The sequence below is a fragment of the Trachinotus anak genome, unplaced genomic scaffold (genome assembly GCF_046630095.1).
Source record: "Trachinotus anak isolate AG129_WGS33_773 ecotype Australia unplaced genomic scaffold, CSIRO_AGI_Tana_v1 ptg000020l, whole genome shotgun sequence".
Taxonomy (NCBI): Eukaryota; Metazoa; Chordata; class Actinopteri; order Carangiformes; family Carangidae; genus Trachinotus; species Trachinotus anak.
This window is the reverse complement of record NW_027273871.1, coordinates 2,386,122-2,405,820: the sequence shown is the minus strand read 5'-3', so window position 1 is coordinate 2,405,820 and position 19,699 is coordinate 2,386,122. Positions and strand designations below refer to the sequence as shown.

General features: G+C 41.8%; 1 protein-coding gene across 1 annotated transcript; it reads right to left on the bottom strand.

Annotated features, from left to right (window-relative positions):
• Window positions 1-53: 53 nt before the first annotated feature.
• Window positions 54-19,620, bottom strand: elnb (elastin b). Its single transcript, XM_071505794.1, has 49 exons — window positions 19,605-19,620; window positions 18,844-18,930; window positions 18,597-18,680; window positions 18,034-18,516; window positions 17,640-17,720; window positions 17,490-17,537; window positions 17,303-17,365; window positions 17,167-17,214; window positions 16,939-17,001; window positions 16,784-16,828; window positions 16,328-16,594; window positions 16,152-16,187; window positions 15,667-16,047; window positions 15,532-15,564; window positions 15,009-15,452; window positions 14,861-14,890; window positions 14,465-14,683; window positions 14,108-14,140; window positions 13,553-13,738; window positions 13,396-13,428; window positions 13,240-13,293; window positions 13,048-13,092; window positions 12,182-12,217; window positions 11,948-12,070; window positions 11,807-11,845; window positions 11,502-11,555; window positions 11,174-11,266; window positions 10,905-10,928; window positions 10,259-10,279; window positions 9,843-9,869; window positions 9,739-9,753; window positions 8,649-8,708; window positions 8,112-8,360; window positions 7,678-7,968; window positions 7,543-7,581; window positions 7,402-7,458; window positions 7,014-7,301; window positions 6,840-6,896; window positions 6,455-6,751; window positions 6,335-6,367; window positions 5,715-6,134; window positions 5,542-5,568; window positions 4,633-5,010; window positions 3,745-3,804; window positions 3,363-3,455; window positions 3,114-3,164; window positions 2,806-2,829; window positions 2,288-2,353; window positions 54-1,667 (listed from the first exon to the last, which is right to left on the bottom strand). The coding sequence occupies exons 1-49, from the start codon at window positions 19,618-19,620 to the stop codon at window positions 1,624-1,626; spliced, it is 5,745 nt and encodes a 1,914-aa protein (XP_071361895.1). The 3' UTR covers window positions 54-1,623.
• Window positions 19,621-19,699: the final 79 nt, after the last annotated feature.

Sequence of the window (19,699 nt, the reverse complement as noted above, 5' to 3'; positions counted from 1 at the left end):
TTGTGCCATTTTATGCATATTACCCGCTTTAAAATAACAATCACCTGAAACAGTTGTCATTGGTAATTTCTTTATTTTGGAGAGCATTGTCAGAAAGTGTACAATAGAGCACAGTTTTCTTCACAGGCCACATAAAAAACACAGATGTTAGAAACACATGTTGAGCTACATGATAGAGACACAAATGTAAGCTCAAATGCAAGACACTTTTTCATCCTAATGATATCACAGACTACAGTGTGTTTCAGCACACATTCAAGGACAACGTTGAAAACAAAGCATTTATATTTATCATAGTTATACAGAACTTTAAAAACTGTTAAAACTCACACACACACAAAATAACTCAAATATTTAATACTATATTAATTCACTTGAATTCGTAAAATGAGACTAAATAGATAAAGAACTTAGCTTTTTCTGCCTTTTCTCAGCATAATTTAAAACCACTAGTAAACGTGAACGATTGTCCAACAGTGTTAAAGGAGGTAAATCAAAAAAAAAAGAAAAACACAGTAATCAACGCTCCTCAGATGTCATTTAAATGCATGTTCATCATTCTAATAATGAAAAAAATATGCATGTTGACCAAAATTTGACATGAATACCAATAAGTGTTATGTAGCTATAAAACAGTGCCTGAAGTGTTGTGAATGGAGTGGAAGATTTCACAAGTGTTAACAGCTGAGGACCTTCAGCCTCCACATTTGTTCATACTGCTGAGGCCTGAGCATAGTTAAAATGAACACAGACTGCTTTTCAGGGATCAGATAATAGTTTGGTCAAACCACCGCCATGTAAAATTTCACTAAGAGTCCCTTTTGTTCACAGTTCCCCGAAATAGCAGCCGTCTGTTTCTCTCTGTACACATTGCTGGACAGACTATCCAAGAGTTTGCAGTTTGATGTAAAAATGAAAAATATTTAATTAATGCAACAAACATTACGCTATGCAGGCCTCAGAGGAATCCAGTCTAACTGGATAAAAATGTGGCCTTGGAGAAGTTTAAAAACAAACAAAAAAAAACAAAAAACCTTTTGTCAGCATGCAGACAGGTCTGAAGGAGCTGCCCTGAGGGAGTCCTTGGTCTTCACACAGAGGAATCATGGTGATATTTGCACAGGAACACAAATGATGTTCAACACAACAACAATAAGCAAAAAACTGTATTATAGCACTGCTTGGTCATACAATTAAAAAGAAAATCTTTTATTTCAGTGGTTCTCAGCCTAGTAGTCAAGATCACCAGAGAGTCACAAGGTGATTCATGAGGAAATAAATACTAATATAATAAATATTTCCCCACACAGACCTACTTTAACTTGTGCTTCTTCTTGTGAAATGGTGCATATTGTAAATTTTTTGACCATCGCTGATTTATCTAGAGAAGAACATGACAAGAAACAGAGGCATCTTCTTGTCTTCAGGAGTCATGACCCCAACAGACTGAGAACCACTGCTCTTTTTGAAAGAGACCCTTGTATAAAATCTTAGCAAAAGAAAAAGCAACATGTGGAATGTGTTGAAGCTTTAGCTTCTATGGCAGTTAAGACATTTACAGTCTGGGATCATGCAGTAGCACCACTGTTGTTTTAATGAGGTCACTTCCTGTCTGTTGGTCTCTCACTTCCTCCTTCGGCCACAGTATTTACCCTGACAGCCAGGACCTAATTATCAGAACAGAGAAAATTAGGCTTCTCTTGATTTTTACTTGAATGGGTGAAAATCACAGTGTAAAACACATGTCAAGCTAGTTCGTAGTCAAGTAGAAGTGTGGTTTCACTAAACACTAATAAGCATAATAGTCAAAATAGCTTCATATTGAAGGGTCAGTAATCCACATACTTCCTGTATTTGTGGCTGTAACACTATTAAGCAAGTCTTAAACATGCCAGTTCTGTGGAAGCCATTTTTCTTTATAGTCAGAGACAATAGTGTTTTTTACACTAGAAGCTGTTCCTAGAAGCTTTGTGGAATTCTAAGTGTTTAGGTTTAGGGTTGGAAATAACCACAACATATCAGATGTAACTTTTCTTTTAACTAGAAAGAGGAAGACTTTGCTGACAAATTTTTCATCATCACAAAAAGCAGCCTGGGAGTTGTGCTTATATGCTACCTACGTGTCTGATGAGCTCATTCATTCAACATGTGAGGTCAGACGATTATAAATTCTGAACTGGGTCCGAATGATATCGAGAATTTTTTTTTTTTACTCAATATCACAAAATTACATTACAATGTATATATATATTTTATTGTAAAGCAATGCAGTGTCTATGGTTTTTACCTCTGTAGCCCCCAGCTCCCAGTAAGGCCTGCATGGCTGCATATTTGGCTGCCTTCTGTGCCTTGGCTGTTCAGGACAAGAAAGTAAAATGCATTAGTGATTATAAAAGCAAACACAACTTAATTTTCCCAACACAAATTTCAAAATTTCCCTTTTTTGATTTTATTTGTTTGATTGACAAGATAATTACTAGACATAATAAATTCAGAGGTCAAAAATTCTGTTTTATGCTGAAGACAAAAAAAGCCTTAAACTAATGTTAAAAATTTGCTTTAAGAAACAAAAGGAAAAAATGGGTGATTTTTTTCATGTAGTCTTGTAATTATCATGTCATTGTTATGTAAAGACAATCAGTCATGGTTTGAATGCCACAGCCTGTCTGAGTTTTGTTGCTGACCATGTGCACAATTTACCATCTTCTTCTGTGGAATTCATGCAACAAGGAATCAAGGCTGTGTGTTAAGAGACTAGAGCTCATTAGAGCATGTTTTCCCAAAGGACACAGTGAATTTTCTTACATTTTTGCCCGGCTCCCGTATACCCTAGAGAACAATAACAGAAAAGAGAAACTCATAATAAACAACTGATAATATCTACAATGGTCTCATTTATCTCATCAATGGCTTGAGAGAAACTATGCCCAGATAAACATTAATCATGGCCTGACACTCAGGACAAAAGCATTTTCTGCTTTATACCTGGTGTGTGTATATAACCATGTATGTTGATCCCTTTTATGGTTTAATAATAATTTAAATGTATTGCTTATCATTTCAAATATTATGCTGAGTGTCAGGAAGACGGTAACAAAGTGTTTGTGTTTTACCTGGATAGCCTCCACCAGCTGTCCCACCATAGCCAGGGCCGACGCCCCCTGCTGGAACAAAGGATACATTACAGGCTGCATTGCAATGCAAGTTAACTAAGACTCACCAGCAGACAGGAGACGTATTTACTGTGCCGTGATCTGCATTTTGTGAGTGCACTTATTTTCAATTCTAAAAATATTAAGTTTCAAATTATTATACTCTGAGATATCTGTTCTGTATTTTGCCAGTGCTTCATTTAAACTGACCTGGTAAGCCGCCCATTCCTACCCTTTGGCCTGTTCCTGCGGGACCTCCTACCCCTCCTGTTCCTACCCCTCCTGTTCCTCCTGGTACACTGCCTGAACAGGTAGGTACAAACATTCAGAAACTGGTCAAGCATTTAAACCCTAAAAGATAATAAGCTTTACTAGTTCACACTTCTATCACATTTTACAACATTTTACTAAAACAACAGCAGACAGATTGTACAGTATGTGCTCTGCTGCCCCTAATGTAGGTCATCAAAATAATGTGATGCTAGTGCAGTTGTAGTTAATTAAATATTCCTCTTTATATTTAAATTATTGTAATGTTTTGTAAGTTTTTGCTTTTTTAGTTATAAGTTTCCTATATAAACTAGAAACTCACCTGTGCCACCTCCAGTGATACCTCCTGTTCCCGCACCAGGAAGCCCTCCTACTCCACCACCTGATGAACACAGGTGTGATCAAGGTATATTAAAAAAGATTCAAATTCATGATATTGTGTCTCATGAACTTGTTTATCGATTGTATAATATGGAAATGACCTATTGTTTGCAATGTTATTTGATATATTCGGCTCCAGAACAACTTCATCCATCCAAATAAAATATTTGTGAATTAAACCCTCCTCTGTCTAGAAATATGAATATGAATTCAAGGTATATAAAAACTGCATATGATGCAGTCACTGCTGTGCAGCATCACCAAGGCTCACAGCTACATGAAGTTTTTATGACCATCAATAAGACGTATAATGAGAGGAGTTACATTATATGGGTTGATCAGATTAATTTCCTGTTTCCCTGAAGCATGGTATATTTCTTTGTTTTTATATATATATTTTTTGGCATTTTTGCCATTATTTTGATAGGACAGTTGAGAGCGACAGGAAAGGGGCAGAGAGAGAGGGGGATTGACATGCAGCAAAGAGTCATGCTGGTTGGGAGTCCAACCAGTGACTCGCCTACTAAGAGCACTTGTGCTCATGTGGTATGTGCCCTAACCACTCGGCTTATCAGGTTGCTGTGCACGGCATATTCCTATGAGTGATGTAATGTTGTGTGGTTCAAGTTAGCAACTCAGACATTCAGTGTTGGCCATCTTATAACTATCAAGGTATTTGAACAAATTAGATGTTTTTTTCAGTATCTTGCCATAACTCACAGTAATTGCATTGTCTGTTATGCAAGAAGTGGTTGCTTAGTGCTGCTGGATTTAGTAATTATCAAAATCTTTTAATGAAATATTAATATGCATCCAAAGAGAATTTTACCTGGTCCATAGCCAGTTCCACCCAATGATGACCCATAACCTGATTTAGCAGGCTTCCTTGTTCCAAGTGCTTGGCCACCAGGTCCATAGCCACCAGCCCCACCAGGTCTAAAGCCCCCTGGCCCAGTTCCAGCACCTCCTGGGCCATAGCCTCCGGGTCCAGCACTTCCAGGGCCATACCCTCCAGGTCCAGCACCTCCTGGGCCATAACCACCAGGTCCAACACCCCCAGTTCCAGCTGGACCATATCCTCCAGGGCCATAACCTCCAGGTCCAACACCCCCAGTTCCAGCTGGACCATATCCTCCAGGGCCATAACCTCCAGGTCCAGCTCCAACTCCACCAGGACCAACTCCTGCACCTCCTCCTAATCCTCCTGCTGGGAAGTAGCACAACTATATAAATATATAAACAAATGCAATACAATTCCACAGTACCACAAACTACATCCTCCAAACTGACGAAGTTGAACCGTTTCAACAAAAACTCAACATTATAACCTTCATGAAGAAAGGATTATTTTGTAGACCTGTTGTATTAGACTGCATTAGTTTTAGCTACGTGTGCCTAATAAACCACCCACTATTAATGATGTGTGATGTTATGTAACTAGGGTTATGCGCCAACAGTCTTAAGTTGGCTTGGCAAGATCTCCCTTGTAAAAACTTGAATTCAAAACACTTTATTTGTTCCTGAGGGGCCATTTGCAAAGGCATGTGTACTAGCACAGTGACAGGCAGCACAATACAGGAAATAAAAATAAAACAAAAACATAAGCTGTGCACATTATGGTACTACTATGATAATACTAATACTATAATATGTAAGAATGTATCTCAAGATACTTCATGATTGAATAAAGGTAAATAAAATAAATATTAACTGTTTCCAGTTCAAACCCAAACCTCACCTGTTCCATACCCCGCTCCCCCATAACCTGCAAAAAAGGATGGAAAAGGGTACTTCAAACAATGTGGACTAATTCTTCTTCAAATAAAACAAATCAATTAGGCATCTATATCAGTGAAATTAATATTTGTGTATCACCTACCTTGTTTCTTCACTTGTATGATTATTACGTACCTGATTTAGGTTTTCTTTTTCCAAATCCTTGCCCCCCTGGTCCTGTGCCAACACCACCTGGTCCGAAGCCTCCAGTTCCTGTGCCGACGCCACCTGGTCTGAAGCCTCCAGTTCCTGTGCTAACACCACCTGGTCCGAAGCCTCCAGTTCCTGTGCCGACGCCACCTGGTCCAAAGCCTCCTGTTCCTGTTCCTGTACCGACGCCACCTGGACCAAAGCCTCCTGTTCCTGTTCCTGTACCGACGCCACCCGGACCAAAGCCTCCTGTTCCTGTACTGACGCCACCTGGACCAAAGCCTCCTGTTCCTGTGCCAACGCCACCTGGACCAAAGCCTCCTGTTCCTGTACCGACGCCACCTGGTCCGAAGCCACCAGGCCCATATCTGCCAGGTCCAGTACCTGTGCCACTAGGTAAAGCCCCTGCATATGGAAAACAGCCATAGGTTTTTAATAATTCTAATCTTGTTTTAAGTGCCAGCTTAAAAGCCGTATTTGTATATTTTATATTTGTAATGATAAGCTAGATATGATTTGTTATTATGTACAAAAACATAGAGAAATACACTAAACAATCTGTACGTTTTAAAGGTGTTTGAGTATTCAATGAATTAGTTTCTCACCTTGAGCTACCCCCAGTGAGGATGACCCATAGCCTGTCAGAGGGAGTTAACAGCCTGAATATATCATAAACATAATACATTATTAAATATTGTTAATGTTAAAATACAGGATCATTATACCTGATTTGGGGGGCTTTCTTGTCCCCAGTCCTAGACCTCCAGGAATTGTCCCTGCCCCACCAGGTCCATAGGTGCCTGGTCCTGTGCCGACACCACCTGGTCCAAAACCACCTGGCCTGGTTCCGACACCACCCAGTCCTGTCCCGGCAGTGCTAGGCCCATATCCACCTGGTACAAAACTACCAGCACCAGGACCGCCAGGGCCAACACCACTTGGTCCAAAACCTCCAGGACCAGAACCAACTCCTCCTGGTCCAGTCCCATAGCCACCAGGTCCAACGCCTCCTGCTCCATAACCTAAAAAGAAATATTGGTTAAATTTTTTCTCTGCATAAATGCTTATATCTGTATGTTTACTCTGAATATCTGTTAATTCTCTTCATACTTTTTGGAGGTTTGCCAGTGCCGGTACCCAGTCCTGGACCTGTGCCATATCTTGAACCTGCATAATAGAGCATAAAAACACTTAACCAATATTTAAATTGCATGTAATTTCAATCAGAAGAATTCTTTTAATTATTTTAACTTAATTATATTGGTTTCATAGAGGTCAACTCACCACCAGGGCCCACACCACCACCATAACCCCCCAGTCCACTGCCAACTCCACCAGGGCCTCCAGGACCAGTTCCAACCCCGAGCGTTCCAGCACCCCCAGGACCACCACCAACGCCTCTGCCTCCATACCCTCCAGGTCCAGCTCCAAATCCTCCAGGCCCAGCACCATAGCCACCTGGGCCAGCTCCATAACCTCCGGGTCCTGTACCAAAACCCCCTGGACCGGTACCATAGCCACCAGGACCAACTCCATAACCACCAGGTCCAACTCCACCCTGGCCTCCATATGCTGATAGAAAGATAAAAACATTGAATGTATCATGTATCTTGCTGAAGACAAAATTAGTCCTCATTAAGAAGATGACTGAGTAGTTGACAGTTAACTGAACCTTTGCCTGGTTTCCCTGTTCCCTGTCCCACTCCAGCTCCAGTTGGGAAACGTAAACCTGCGAGAGATACATTGTATTTTAGGTTGTTAAGTCATGTGTTTGCTGTAATTTAGATGGTAAAGATAATATAAGTTAACATACCTCCACCCGGTAAAACTCCAGCTCCACCTGCACCATAGCCTATGATGGATAATGTGGGAAATGTACATGTGAATGTGTCAATGTAATATAGGTGTGAATGTTTCAGGTGAATACACAAACATTTCAGAAACTCACTTTTTCCAGGTTTAAGAGCTCCTGTTCCTACTCCACCAGCCCCAGGTACCAAGCCTGCTCCTCCGGGACCTCTTCCGACTCCTCCAGGACCTCCTCCAACTCCCCCAGGACCTCCTCCAACCCCTCCAGGTCCTCCTCCAACTCCCCCAGGACCTCCTCCAACTCCTCCAGGGCCAGCTCCAGGGCCAGCTCCAACACCCCCAGGACCGGTTCCAACTCCTCCTGCCACCCTACCGACTCCACCAGTTCCACCACTTATGCCTCCTCCCACAGTCCAAACAGGTGCGTATGCTACATTTAAAAAACAGGCACATAACAAGTCTTTTTTGATGATTTAGGGACCATTGTTTATACAGTTTTTTGTATATTATGATACACAGTTGTCACTGAAAGGTGGTACATGTAAGACAGTCATGGAGTGTAAAAAATGGCACCTTTGGGTGGTTTTGGTGTTCCTCCTACTCCACCAGTTGCACCTCCTGGTCCAACTCCAGTTCCAGTAGCAGGGGTGTCACCTCTTCCCACACCTGATACACCACCTAAAACACCCCCTGCTCCTCCTGCACTGGTTGGACTCCCTCCTACGCCTCCCGGTCCTCCCCCTGTGCCTCTTGTACCACCCCTCTCGCCATCGGGGCCTCCTTCTCCATCTCCTTCACCTGGTGTGTCACCTCTGGGGACACCTGTAGATGGGGCACAGAAGGACACAAGACATGAACCTGAGTTTTAACAAACGAGTGTTTAAAGAAGGGAAAGGCAACACTTGATTGCTGTTCTGAATGTATAGCAGATTTGTATAGGTTGCTATTTAGCTTATTATTATCACTCAGTGGAACTTGTATAGTGTGTGCTTGTGTTTTCCCATCAGTAATCTGCTGTTTGGTCATACTGTAGGTCAGCACTATAAGTAAGCCACCCTGAAACTTCAGTTATAAATTGTTTAGGGGTGAACAGGATTTTATTTTATTCACCTGGGGGTTTGAGAGGTTTGGCTCCAGGCAGTGTCCCACTTGAGAGATCACCACCAGAACCTGAAAAAAATGATACAGTGAAATTTTAGAGGGCAGGGGATATTTTCCTTGATTTTAGCAATAAGATCTCAGCAGAGAGGATATAGAAACTGAGGCGACAGTTGAAAACCTCAAAAGCTCAAGCAGGAAGACGTCAGGTGCAGCACTGCTCTGCGCTGTACACTCACTGAGCACTTTATGAGGAACACCTATGCACCTGCTTATTCATGCATGCAAGCCAATCATGTGGTGGCAGTGCAATGCACAAAATTATGTAGAGGTCAAGAGCTTTAGCTAATGTTTACATCAAACATCAGAATGGAGAAGAAATGTGACCCAGTGAGCAGCAGTTCTACTGCTAATGAGAGAGGTCAGAGGAAAATGATCTAGATGACTAGTTGGAGGTGTTGGAAAGGCTCCGGTCACTCAGTTTCACACTCTTTACAACTGTAATCAGCAGAAAAGCATCTCAGAATGAGGAGGATGAGCTACAGCAGAAGACCACATCGGGTTCCACTCCTGTCAGCCAAGAGCAGAAGTCTGAGGCTGCAGTGTGCACAGGTTCAACCAAAACTGGACATTTGAAGACTGGAATGAATCTGAATCTGGATTTCTGCTGAGGCACACAGATGGTACAGTCAGTATTTGGCATCAGCAGCATGAATCCATGGACCCAATCTGCCTTGTGTGGGCTCCTTAATACCATTCAATCATTGTTTGAATGCCACAGCCTGTCTGAATGTTGTTGCTGAGCATTGGCCACAGTTCACCAATCCTCTAACATGTTGTGGAAGCCTTGCCACGAAGAATCGAGCCTGTTTTGAGAGCAAAGGGAGACCACACCTAGTATCAGTGTGGTGTTCCTAACAAAGTGCTCAGTGAGTGTATGTGGCTTGTAGGAAATATCACCTCCAGAGGGTAGTGCTGTACTGCCTTAATTTCAGGGAGTCAGAAACTGAAGAGAGATGCATTAGTGACAATCTAAGACAGTCCAGCTGACACTACAGGAAGTGCAGGCATCACTAACATCTCAGATCATTTTACTACTTACCAACACCTGTCCCAGCTGTTTGAAACAAGAGTAGAAATACTGGTAAGAGAAAAGCTGAAAACATGATTTGTACTTTACTGAGCATTTTGTGGAGGTTTACATACCACTTGGTGTCACAGCCCCACCACCGACTGTAATGACAAAAAAACACATAATCTTGGGTAGCTATCCCTCAGATTTGATTTTTCAATACATTTTTTAAGATGAATAGTTTAATGGTTGAAGTCGTTAGCTAGTGTCAGACTGCCATGCTCCATTGTGTGGTGACCGTTTTGTGATAGGAAGAGTAAGGAAAACACTCACTCTCAGGCACAGGTAAACCAGTAACAGCTGTGAAAGCATTCAAGTGGAGAAATATTGTGATCTGCATCAAAATTAAAAGCATCTGTGATAGCGTGATCCTATTGGGCAGATTTTATTTTGAAATTATGCCCATGCTATTACAAAATTCCTGTATTTTACTGTATATCATAAGCTCTATTCGTAACATTGCTGCTCAGGATACTTTATGCAAACTTACCAGGGACGCCTCCGGTGGAACCTGTACGATATTGGAACAAAATTCTTAGTAGTTATTCCCAATACAAAGGAAACAGGTACATTTATTGATTTTAGATGTTACATGCAGGACTTGAGCTCAGTATCCCTCCAAATGTCATCTGAAGTCTAGCAGCGGTGTGGTGGTAAATATACAATCTGCATCAGAACATCTGAGGTTTTTAAAAACACTGTAAATATTCTGCCCAGTTGAACTTTAAGGTTAACGTAAACACACAGTCCAAATGCTTGGCAACACAAGCATATTTAAAAGATCCCATTCAAATTTTCCATGATTTAAATAATTTACCTATGTAAAAAAATATTAAATAGCATTGATATAAAAGTTTGGTTAGGTTACTGCAAGTTAAGTTTAGAGGGGATTATATTCTTCCACACCTCAAAGTTCAGAAGTGAGTGGAAATATGAGGGTCATAATAAATGGCCACATGGTGCCACCGTCCACCATCTCAAGCTGACTAACACTGAAGCAACAAAAGAAAGATACAGAACCAAGACACAGCCTGCGTATTAACAGTGACACAACCACAGACATACTCAGAAATGGGTGAACACACAGCGCTCACAGACAAACATGAAGGAGCTCTGGCTATGAAATAAAAACTGACCTGGAACTTCGGTCCCATTGAACCCTGTTTAATAAAGACAATTTGAAAAACATTAAAGTAGGAAGATAACACCACTGAGAACCAAACCACAACTGAGAGCAGCAAGAAGACTAAATAGAGAGATCTAAATCTGCAATCTTTCTTCCACCATAACATATTTTCACTAATATTAGTTACAGAACACTCCTGATTGAAGTAGAAGCAAAATAAATTAACACCTTAATGTTGCATTAATTTTTTTGACCATGCAGCATGAATGACCGAAGTACCTGGTTTTGCTCCAATGATAGGGATTCCTGTTCCACTCAGACCGTCTCTATCAGCGCCTGCTCCCACTGGTCTGCCCCCTACACCAGTGCCTCCTGTTTTAATATTGATGTAATAGCCTTTTCACATGTGTATACTTTTTTTAGAAGGATAGGCAGAGCATTATCAAAAAAATATGTGTGAATAAATTAAAAATATTTTAATGTTTTTGCCTTATGTCCCTTCACAGAGGGAATTGTACTATAACCATCAGATCATTACACCTGACCTTCATTTACTTTGTCATCTATGCACAAAAATCTGCACATGAATTAGCAAATTTAGACACACCTTCTACTCCAGAGCTCCCAGATCCTTCTATCACACTGCCAGTGCCACCATCACCTGGAATAAGGGCAAAGTATTTCAATTATTGAGATAAAATAATGATCACACTGGAAACTAACAAAAAACACAATATATAACAATCAAGTTATACAAATGAAAATTGGGTCTGACAAAAAGATCTGAAATACTATGGCCTCAAAAAGCCTGTGAATAAATCAAGGATTTATGTATGAATAAATGTATTGTTGTGTTGATATGTGACTAAAATACGTCTGTCACCAACATCTGTGCGAACACTACACAGTTACCTTCGGATGCTGGAGCTGGTGTGCCCCCAAGTCCTCCTCCTGATCCAGAAGACAGATTATCACACACAAATCATCCGATTAATAATGAATAATTGACCGTTACCAAAATTCATATCCTTAATCAATAAAGCAGAAGCTTACCTCTGGGTCCAGCTGTTGTCCCTACACTGCTTCCAGTGCCATTCACAGAAACACCAGTGCCTGTTCCGACTTCTACAGTGCCAGTCCCTGCTCCTGCCCCAGGTGTAACTCCACCAGGTAGCCCTACAGTTTATAAAATAGAGAATGTAGTGAATTAAAAAAGGAGCTTACAAACATCTCTGCTCCCTCAGTTCAAGCTATATATAATGTTCTACTTGACAAACTACACCTTACCGTACTTAGCAGCTTTAGATCCAGCTGTACCATAGCCTGACGATTACAACAAATAAGACATAACAGAATTATTGACCACAAAAAGACATTGGTATAGATGTGATTGACAGTTAAATGTGGCCAATAGAGTTACTAGTTATAAAATCACTTCTCCTGAGAAAACATTTATCTAATATAGAATTTCACTTTCCAGCTGACAAAAAATATAGTTTTTGGAGTGAAAGAAAAAATATTTAACTTTGCATAAACATTGTCACTCTTCAGCTACAGTGGTGGATCAACTAATATCACAATTATTACATCGTAACACCTTCCTGCTGTAGGTATATTCAACTTGTTAGCTGAATTATATGTCCTCTACTATCCTTGTCAAGCAGGACAGGTATGTCCCAAAAATCTGATCAGTATTTCAGAATAGAGGGACTGTATTTACAGCCACATAAATGTGACAGTTGTAGTATTTTATCATACTTCAGTGTACAGATGGGATATAAGATTTTAATGTTGAAACCACTCTTGTCCTAGGTATATACTCGTATTTACAGCTCCTTTAAAAAAGTCTCAAACTACTGAAATAACACAAATAACAGGTCCTAATTGTTATTCCAATGTTTTGATATATTACTATATCTACAAATACTATGCATTTCTATTTGCATGAATGTAACCTAATTACTTGTTTGATTACAGGCCACATGTAGTGCAAGGCACCTGTTGCTGCAATTCCTACTAACCACCAACAGAGGTCAGTGAAAGAATTGCTTTATACTTAAATGTTATTTTACTTTTTTTTTTTTTTTAACATAATTCAGATCTTAACACTAACTAAACTGCCCGTTATTACACAGACTCCTCTGGAAACCAACCTGGACCTCCAGTGCCAGTCCCAAAACCGCCTGGTCCATAACCACCTATGAAATTACAGAAGATAACAAATGGTTAAAGATACTCTATCAAGAGGGTTCACAAAGTGTATCATTGAAAAAAAAAATCAGCAAACAGAAAAAAAATCTCAGCTAATTTTGCAAATGCTCATTTATAATACATAAACAACTCACCACCTCGTCCTATTCCACCACCAAGAACCCCACCAGCAGTTGTTCCACCTTGTCCTACACCAGGTTCATATAAAAGATAATTTTGACTTTACTGGAATTTGGATGAAATCTACATAATCATGTTTTTAAGGAACAAAAAATTGACATTTTTGATACCGTATTTAGCAGGTTTTGTTCCTGGTCCATAGCCTGTAAATAGCAGAAACCAAGTTACAATTTTGCTTAGTTTGAGCTTGGCAAATTTTATCTCTGACAAAATCAAACATCCCCCCCTCGCCTGAACCTGTTCCAAATCCAGCCCCTGGTCCTGTACCATAGCCTCCACCTGGTCCAAAACCAGTACCAGGTCCATATCCACCAGGTCCATATCCACCAGGTCCATATCCTGTTCTTCCAGTCCCCAGGGCTCCTCCAGTCCCAGGGCCGTAGCCACCTGCTGCTGGGCCACCAAATCTTCCATTCAGACCAGACCCTGGAGCTCCGCCACCACCAGGAAGCCCTAGGGAAACAAATGGGTGAGGGGTCTAGCTTCAATAAAGACTTGAAATTTATTGACTTTTGAAATTTTTGTTGTTTAAGAAAAAACATCTACTCTGACAAGTTTTTTTTCTTGCATGAAAGTAATAAATATTGAGTTGTCATTGCTTATGAGAAGATATGTATATGTCAAATTTTATGTTTTAACTTACAAGACAATTAAACTACCTTGGAACTGTGGATCAAATTATTGCTTTAACCTAATCTAATCTCAAATTGATATCACTTTTGAGCCCTTCTTTTGGAAATGCGCACTGCATACCGCAATTTCTCTTATAAACATTAATCATATGATGTTTTATCCCAGAGTAATATAATGTTTTAGTCGCACCGTATTTGAGAGACTTGGGTCCCCCAGGATATCCTATGAGAGAAACACCAGAGAATTAAAAGATGTGCACACAGTTCGTATCGGTTCAGTAATACCATGATGTGCACACATCCAGCACTATTCATTCAATCTGGTAATTCTGACAAGGCTGTTGTAGCTGCAGTATGCTGGTGGTAGAAAAAACTCCAGTAAAATTTTTATATTAACAATGACCACATGAGTTAAAGATAGGCAAGACTAGAAGGTAACTAATTAGTTACTGTTAGTAGTTTTTCGTGTGAATATACATAATAGGTTCAGAATTGTTTGTTTCATACAGTTTCTGGGGAACTGAGAATGTTTTTCTTCTGTTCATACCTCCAGCACTTCCTGGTCCAAACCCGCCCGGCCCTCCGCCTGTTACAACACCAGAACCAGGTATCCCGCCAGTTCCCAATCCTGCTCCAGGTCCACCACCAGTTGTTAGTCCAACACCTCTTCCGGGGACCCCTCCCCCAACTCCGAGCCCAGAACCAGGCCCGATTCCACCACCAAGTCCTCCTGCCCCTAGAGCACCCCCAGCACCTCCAGGCAGACCTGCAGGGAGCAGCATTTTATTAGAAAATGTAAACTGAGCCAATAGCACTTAAACAATACCCAAAACAACAGGCGGCTTCATTTTGCATTTCATTAAATGCAGAATCAGATATCTGTTGACACACATTACATTAAATAATATTAATAACAGATTTACTATAAAGACCAGTTTCTTACCATATTTGCGGGCTTTGGCACCAGCATAACCTGTAAAATACAGACAGGTCAAGATCATATGAGAGCACTTTATTAGCAAGTGGATCTATTTGAATATTTGTCTATTGTCCTATTTATGCTTATCTCTCATCCTAATCTTTCATCCTACCTCCAGGTCCATAGCCAGTGCCAACACCACCAGGCCCAACTCCTCCCCCAGGTCCATAGCCAGTGCCAGTACCTCCAGTTCCAACTCCACCTGGTCCAAAACCTGTACCGGCACCACCTGGTCCATAGCCAGTACCAGTACCACCAGGTCCAACACCTCCCCCAGGTCCATAGCCAGTACCAACACCACCAGGCCCCACTCCTCCCCCAGGTCCATAGCCAGTGCCAGTGCCTCCAGTTCCAACTCCACCTGGTCCAAAACCTGTACCAGCACCACCTGGTCCATAGCCTGTGCCAGCACCACCTGGCCCGACTCCACCTGGTCCATAACCAGTACCAGTACCACCTGGTCCAACTCCACCTGGTCCATAACCAGTGCCAGTACCACCAGGTCTGACACCACCAGTACCTGCTCCTGTGCCTCCAAGTGCTCCACTCAACATGCCTATAAGGAGAAGAACAGTCCTATTTTATTGATATTCTTTGTTAAGTAGAAAGTTTTTCAATTGTAAAACTATTCTTACCGTATTTACGAGCTTTGGCACTGGCATCATACCCTGAAATACAAATGTAATAATCATATGTTTTTCTTTGCTATTGCAAAACAGTCTGTAGACTTATTGAGTACTGTAGCTTCTACTCTTAATAGTCATAGTTACCTCCAGGTCCTGTTCCTGCTCCTCCTAGTCCAGCTCCTGTGCCACCTGGCCCAAACCCAGTCCTACCGGGCCCAAAACCAGCTCCTCCGGGGACAGCACCAGCACCACCAGGGCCAAGGCCACCTGACCCAGTGCCAGCACCACCTGGACCAAAACCAACCCCAGAGCCAGGTCCCACACCTGTGCCAAGGCCAACTCCTCCTCCTGGCCCTCCACCTCCAAGGCCTCCAACTGCACCAGTGCCTGCACCGCCGGGACCAAAACCATAGCCACCACCTGTCCCGGTGCCAACGCCAGGCCCCACTCCTCTGCCGAGGCCAACTCCTTGTCCTCCACCTCCGAGGCCTCCAGCTGTTCCAGTGCCTGTACCGCCTGGCTGACCTGGACAGATCAAAGGTGTGTCTCAGCAATAGTTGTTGAATGCATACACTGCATATTCATCATGTTATTTTGGTAGTTTACAAAACTGTTCAAGTATGTTTTACCATATTTGCGTGCTTTGGCTGAACCAGGTCCGTAACCTGTGGCAGAAAACAATTTTTAATATTAATCTTGCAGTTCGATTTTAAAAGGATATTCACTGTGGATTTATTTTTTTGAAAATATGCCAGGAGTGGTAAATAACATTAGAAACACTTTTAATCCTGTACTCCAGATTTACCTAAACCAGGTATGCCGCTTGGTACTCCACCTCCTGTGCCAACTCCGCCTCCAAATCCAGGTACAGCCCCAGGTCCACCTCCTGTTCCAACTCCGCCTCCAAATCCAGGTACAGCCCCTGTTCCAAATCCAGGTCCACCCCCTGTTCCAATGCTACCTCCTAATCCAGGTGTGATTCCTGCCCCTCCACCAGGTAGTCTTCCAGCCCCACCCCCTAAAGCGCCTCCTTGACCAACTGCACCTCCTCCAGTTCCAACTCCAGCTCCACCTGGTCGAAAAAACAAACAGGTAATCTTACAAAAATGTTAGTATAAAGTATTTAGTCATTAGATGATGCTCATGCCAGTTAAATCAAATTATTACATAACCATCATTACATTTACATTTTTTACAGTTACCTTTACCCATTTCTCATCTACCAAACATGAGAGCGGTACCTAAAGTAATGTGTTGTTACCGTATTTAGCTGCAGCTTTGGCCGGATTCTTTGATTTGCCCGACCCTGTAATTGAGAGAATAAATATATTAATCGATAATGAATACATTTCTTTATTTGCTTTACATTTATCTTTAACAGCTTCAGACTTTACCACATTGCTGGTTCCTGTGTACCTGATTTTGGTGTTATGAGAGGGTAACCACGAAAAACCCCGGGAAGTTGCTGTCCACGACCGTCTAGGTTGAGTAAGTACACACAGAGATGCTCCTCATGTGAAATACTGAATTACAGCCTGGGATAGCATTTATTACGTTTATTTCTTACATTTACAGTTATTATGTTAAGTAATTAATTGTAATCTGTAATAAAACACTGTCAGTTTGGGGCTTTATGACACGTACTGCCTGCTCCTCCTGGTCCAGCACCCCCCTGGCCAAGTACTCCGGCTCCTGCAAGGAAAAAGGCAAAAGTTTTTTTTTTTAATGTATGCCAAAATGTGATGTTCCAACATTACTGACATAGAAAACATGAACACACCAGTCTGAGGCCCAAGTCCAGATCCTGTCGCCACGCCAGGAAGAACACCACGGCCTCCAAAACCTAGTCAGGACAGAAAAATCGCACAATTGTTACAGCAAAATCCTTAATTCCTCACAATTATATATCATTCTATTGTTTAATGCATATTTCAGATATTTTTTATGTTTCTTGGTATACAACATACCTTGGCCTGGTACAAATCCACCTTGATAAAGCCCAGGAACCCCGATTCCTATGTGACAGCATATGCAAATTTAAAACATCTGGTTGAATCTGGTTGAAAATAAATTATGAACTGAACTAAACAAAGTGGTTGTTGTCTTTTGGAGTTTACCTGGAACTTGTTTTGATGCTTTACCACCACTCTTCCCTCCTGGTCCTCCGCCTGTAGTACCAGTCTGTGGAAGCATTGGAACTGAAACAGGAATGAAGTAAAACAAAAAAAATTAAATAGCAAAATAGTTTATTTTATTCACCTGGTAATTTCTCAAGTTTTCTTTTTAATTTGAATGTTTCTTGAAAAGTTAACAGTAAACAACACTTCATAGGGCATTTAGGAAAGTATACTTGAAATAAGTTTTTCCCTAGAAATACAATATATGTCATTGTTTTAATGATGTGTGTTTTATTTAATACCCAATGATAATTTATTTATATGAAACCTGTTCTGTATTGTAGAATACATCGATGCATATGTTGTATTAGTATAGTATGCAAATCGTATCTACCTCCTCCAGGTCCAACTCCAGCACCACCAGGTCCAACTCCAGCACCACCAGGCCCAAACCCTGTACCACCAGGTCCAACGCCAGCACCACCAGGCCCGAATCCTGTGCCCCCAGGCCCAACGCCAGAACCACCGGGCCCAAACCCTGTACCACCAGGTCCAACGCCAGCACCACCAGGCCCGAATCCTGTGCCCCCAGGTCCAACGCCGGCACCACCAGGCCCAAACCCTGCACCACCAGGGCCAACGCCAGCACCACCGGGGCCAAACCCGGTACCACCAGGTCCAACGCCGGCACCACCGGGGCCAAACCCGGTACCACCAGGTCCAACGCCAGCACCACCGGGGCCAACTCCTGCACCACCAGGGCCAAAGCCTGTACCACCAGGGCCAACTCCTGCACCACCAGGGCCAAAGCCTGTACCACCAGGGCCAACTCCTGCACCACCAGGCCCATAACCTCCAAGAGATGTTCCAGCCCCACCTAAGGTCAGAAAAAAAAAAAATCATATTTCCGCCATTGACACAGTATAATGTGAATATTAAACTCTAGTACATAGTTACTTGTTTTAGGAGGTTTGGGACCAGTTCCACCAGTTCCAGGGTATTGACCAACACCACCTGGTCCATAACCACCTCCGTAGCCACCTGGGTCATGACAGAGCACATATCCCTCAAGCTAAGCTATATATAAAATGTAATGTGAGTGGTGGCTTAAGGAAAAGAGTGTGATTTTTTGACAGACCTATACATTTAAACCTATTATTGGGTATGATAAAAAGAAACATATGAAGACAAATCCACCACTGACCTCCAGGTACGTAGCCTGTTCCAGTCCCAAGGCCCCCTGCTCCAAGCGCCCCCCCACCCAAACCTCCTGTCCCAAGGCCTCCATATCCTAATGAGCAGATAAAAGAGAAATAGTACTTAGTGCTTTCTATACTTGCTCTCGTGACTACAAAACACTACATCACACATTAATGAAGTCAGTGTGTCCTTGTGCAACTCCACCCTTTTGTAATGTTATACATGAATGATGGCTGCCTGAGAGAAACCTCACAAGGATTAACCTGTTCTCCATAAGGGTTTTGAAAATTAGTTTGAAGTGTTCACATTTGACTTAAAAACCTCTTAAATCTCCTGTAGGGTTTGGCTGTTTACAAGTCAGTAACAATTACAAAGCTACAAAGAGGGAAATGAAATGATCTCACCTTATATATTTATGTGTAGGTAAGTGACTTCTACCTTCTCAACAGCAATATATCTATTTTGTTTCTATTTTTCTTCTCTCAAATATAATCTAATTATAAGCAGAACTGTATTCATGCAACAGTTTGTCACAGTTTTGTATTTTTGAAATTACAGCACAGTGTTTATGATTGCATGCCTCCCATTGCTTACCCAGGTGAACCAGGACGTTTGCGTCTTATTTTTCAGGGTGGAGCAGGACAGCACAAACACACTTTGTGGGCATTCTTGTGTAGTGTAGATGTGTGTGCTGAGATGGCCAGACTTTGGGTAAACTGGAAAGTGTGACATATGGGTCTGTTTCCTGTACTTAAACTGACCCACTTTCTTTTACCGACATAATGCGGGGAATTCAAAAGGTTCCACAAAGCCAAGGCTTAACCTCTAAGAATGGCCTGGATATTATCGCCAACATTCCT

What these genes read in the sequence shown, in the direction of transcription:
- elnb (XM_071505794.1), bottom strand. An exon ending in AACAGGCTACGTACCTGGAG is followed by an intron (nt 18,681 to 18,843) that starts GTCAGTGGTGGA and finishes GTCATGACCCAG; the next exon opens with GTGGCTACGGAGGTGGTTAT. An exon ending in CTCACTGGGGGTAGCTCAAG is followed by an intron (nt 6,135 to 6,334) that starts GTGAGAAACTAA and finishes TTCCATATGCAG; the next exon opens with GGGCTTTACCTAGTGGCACA.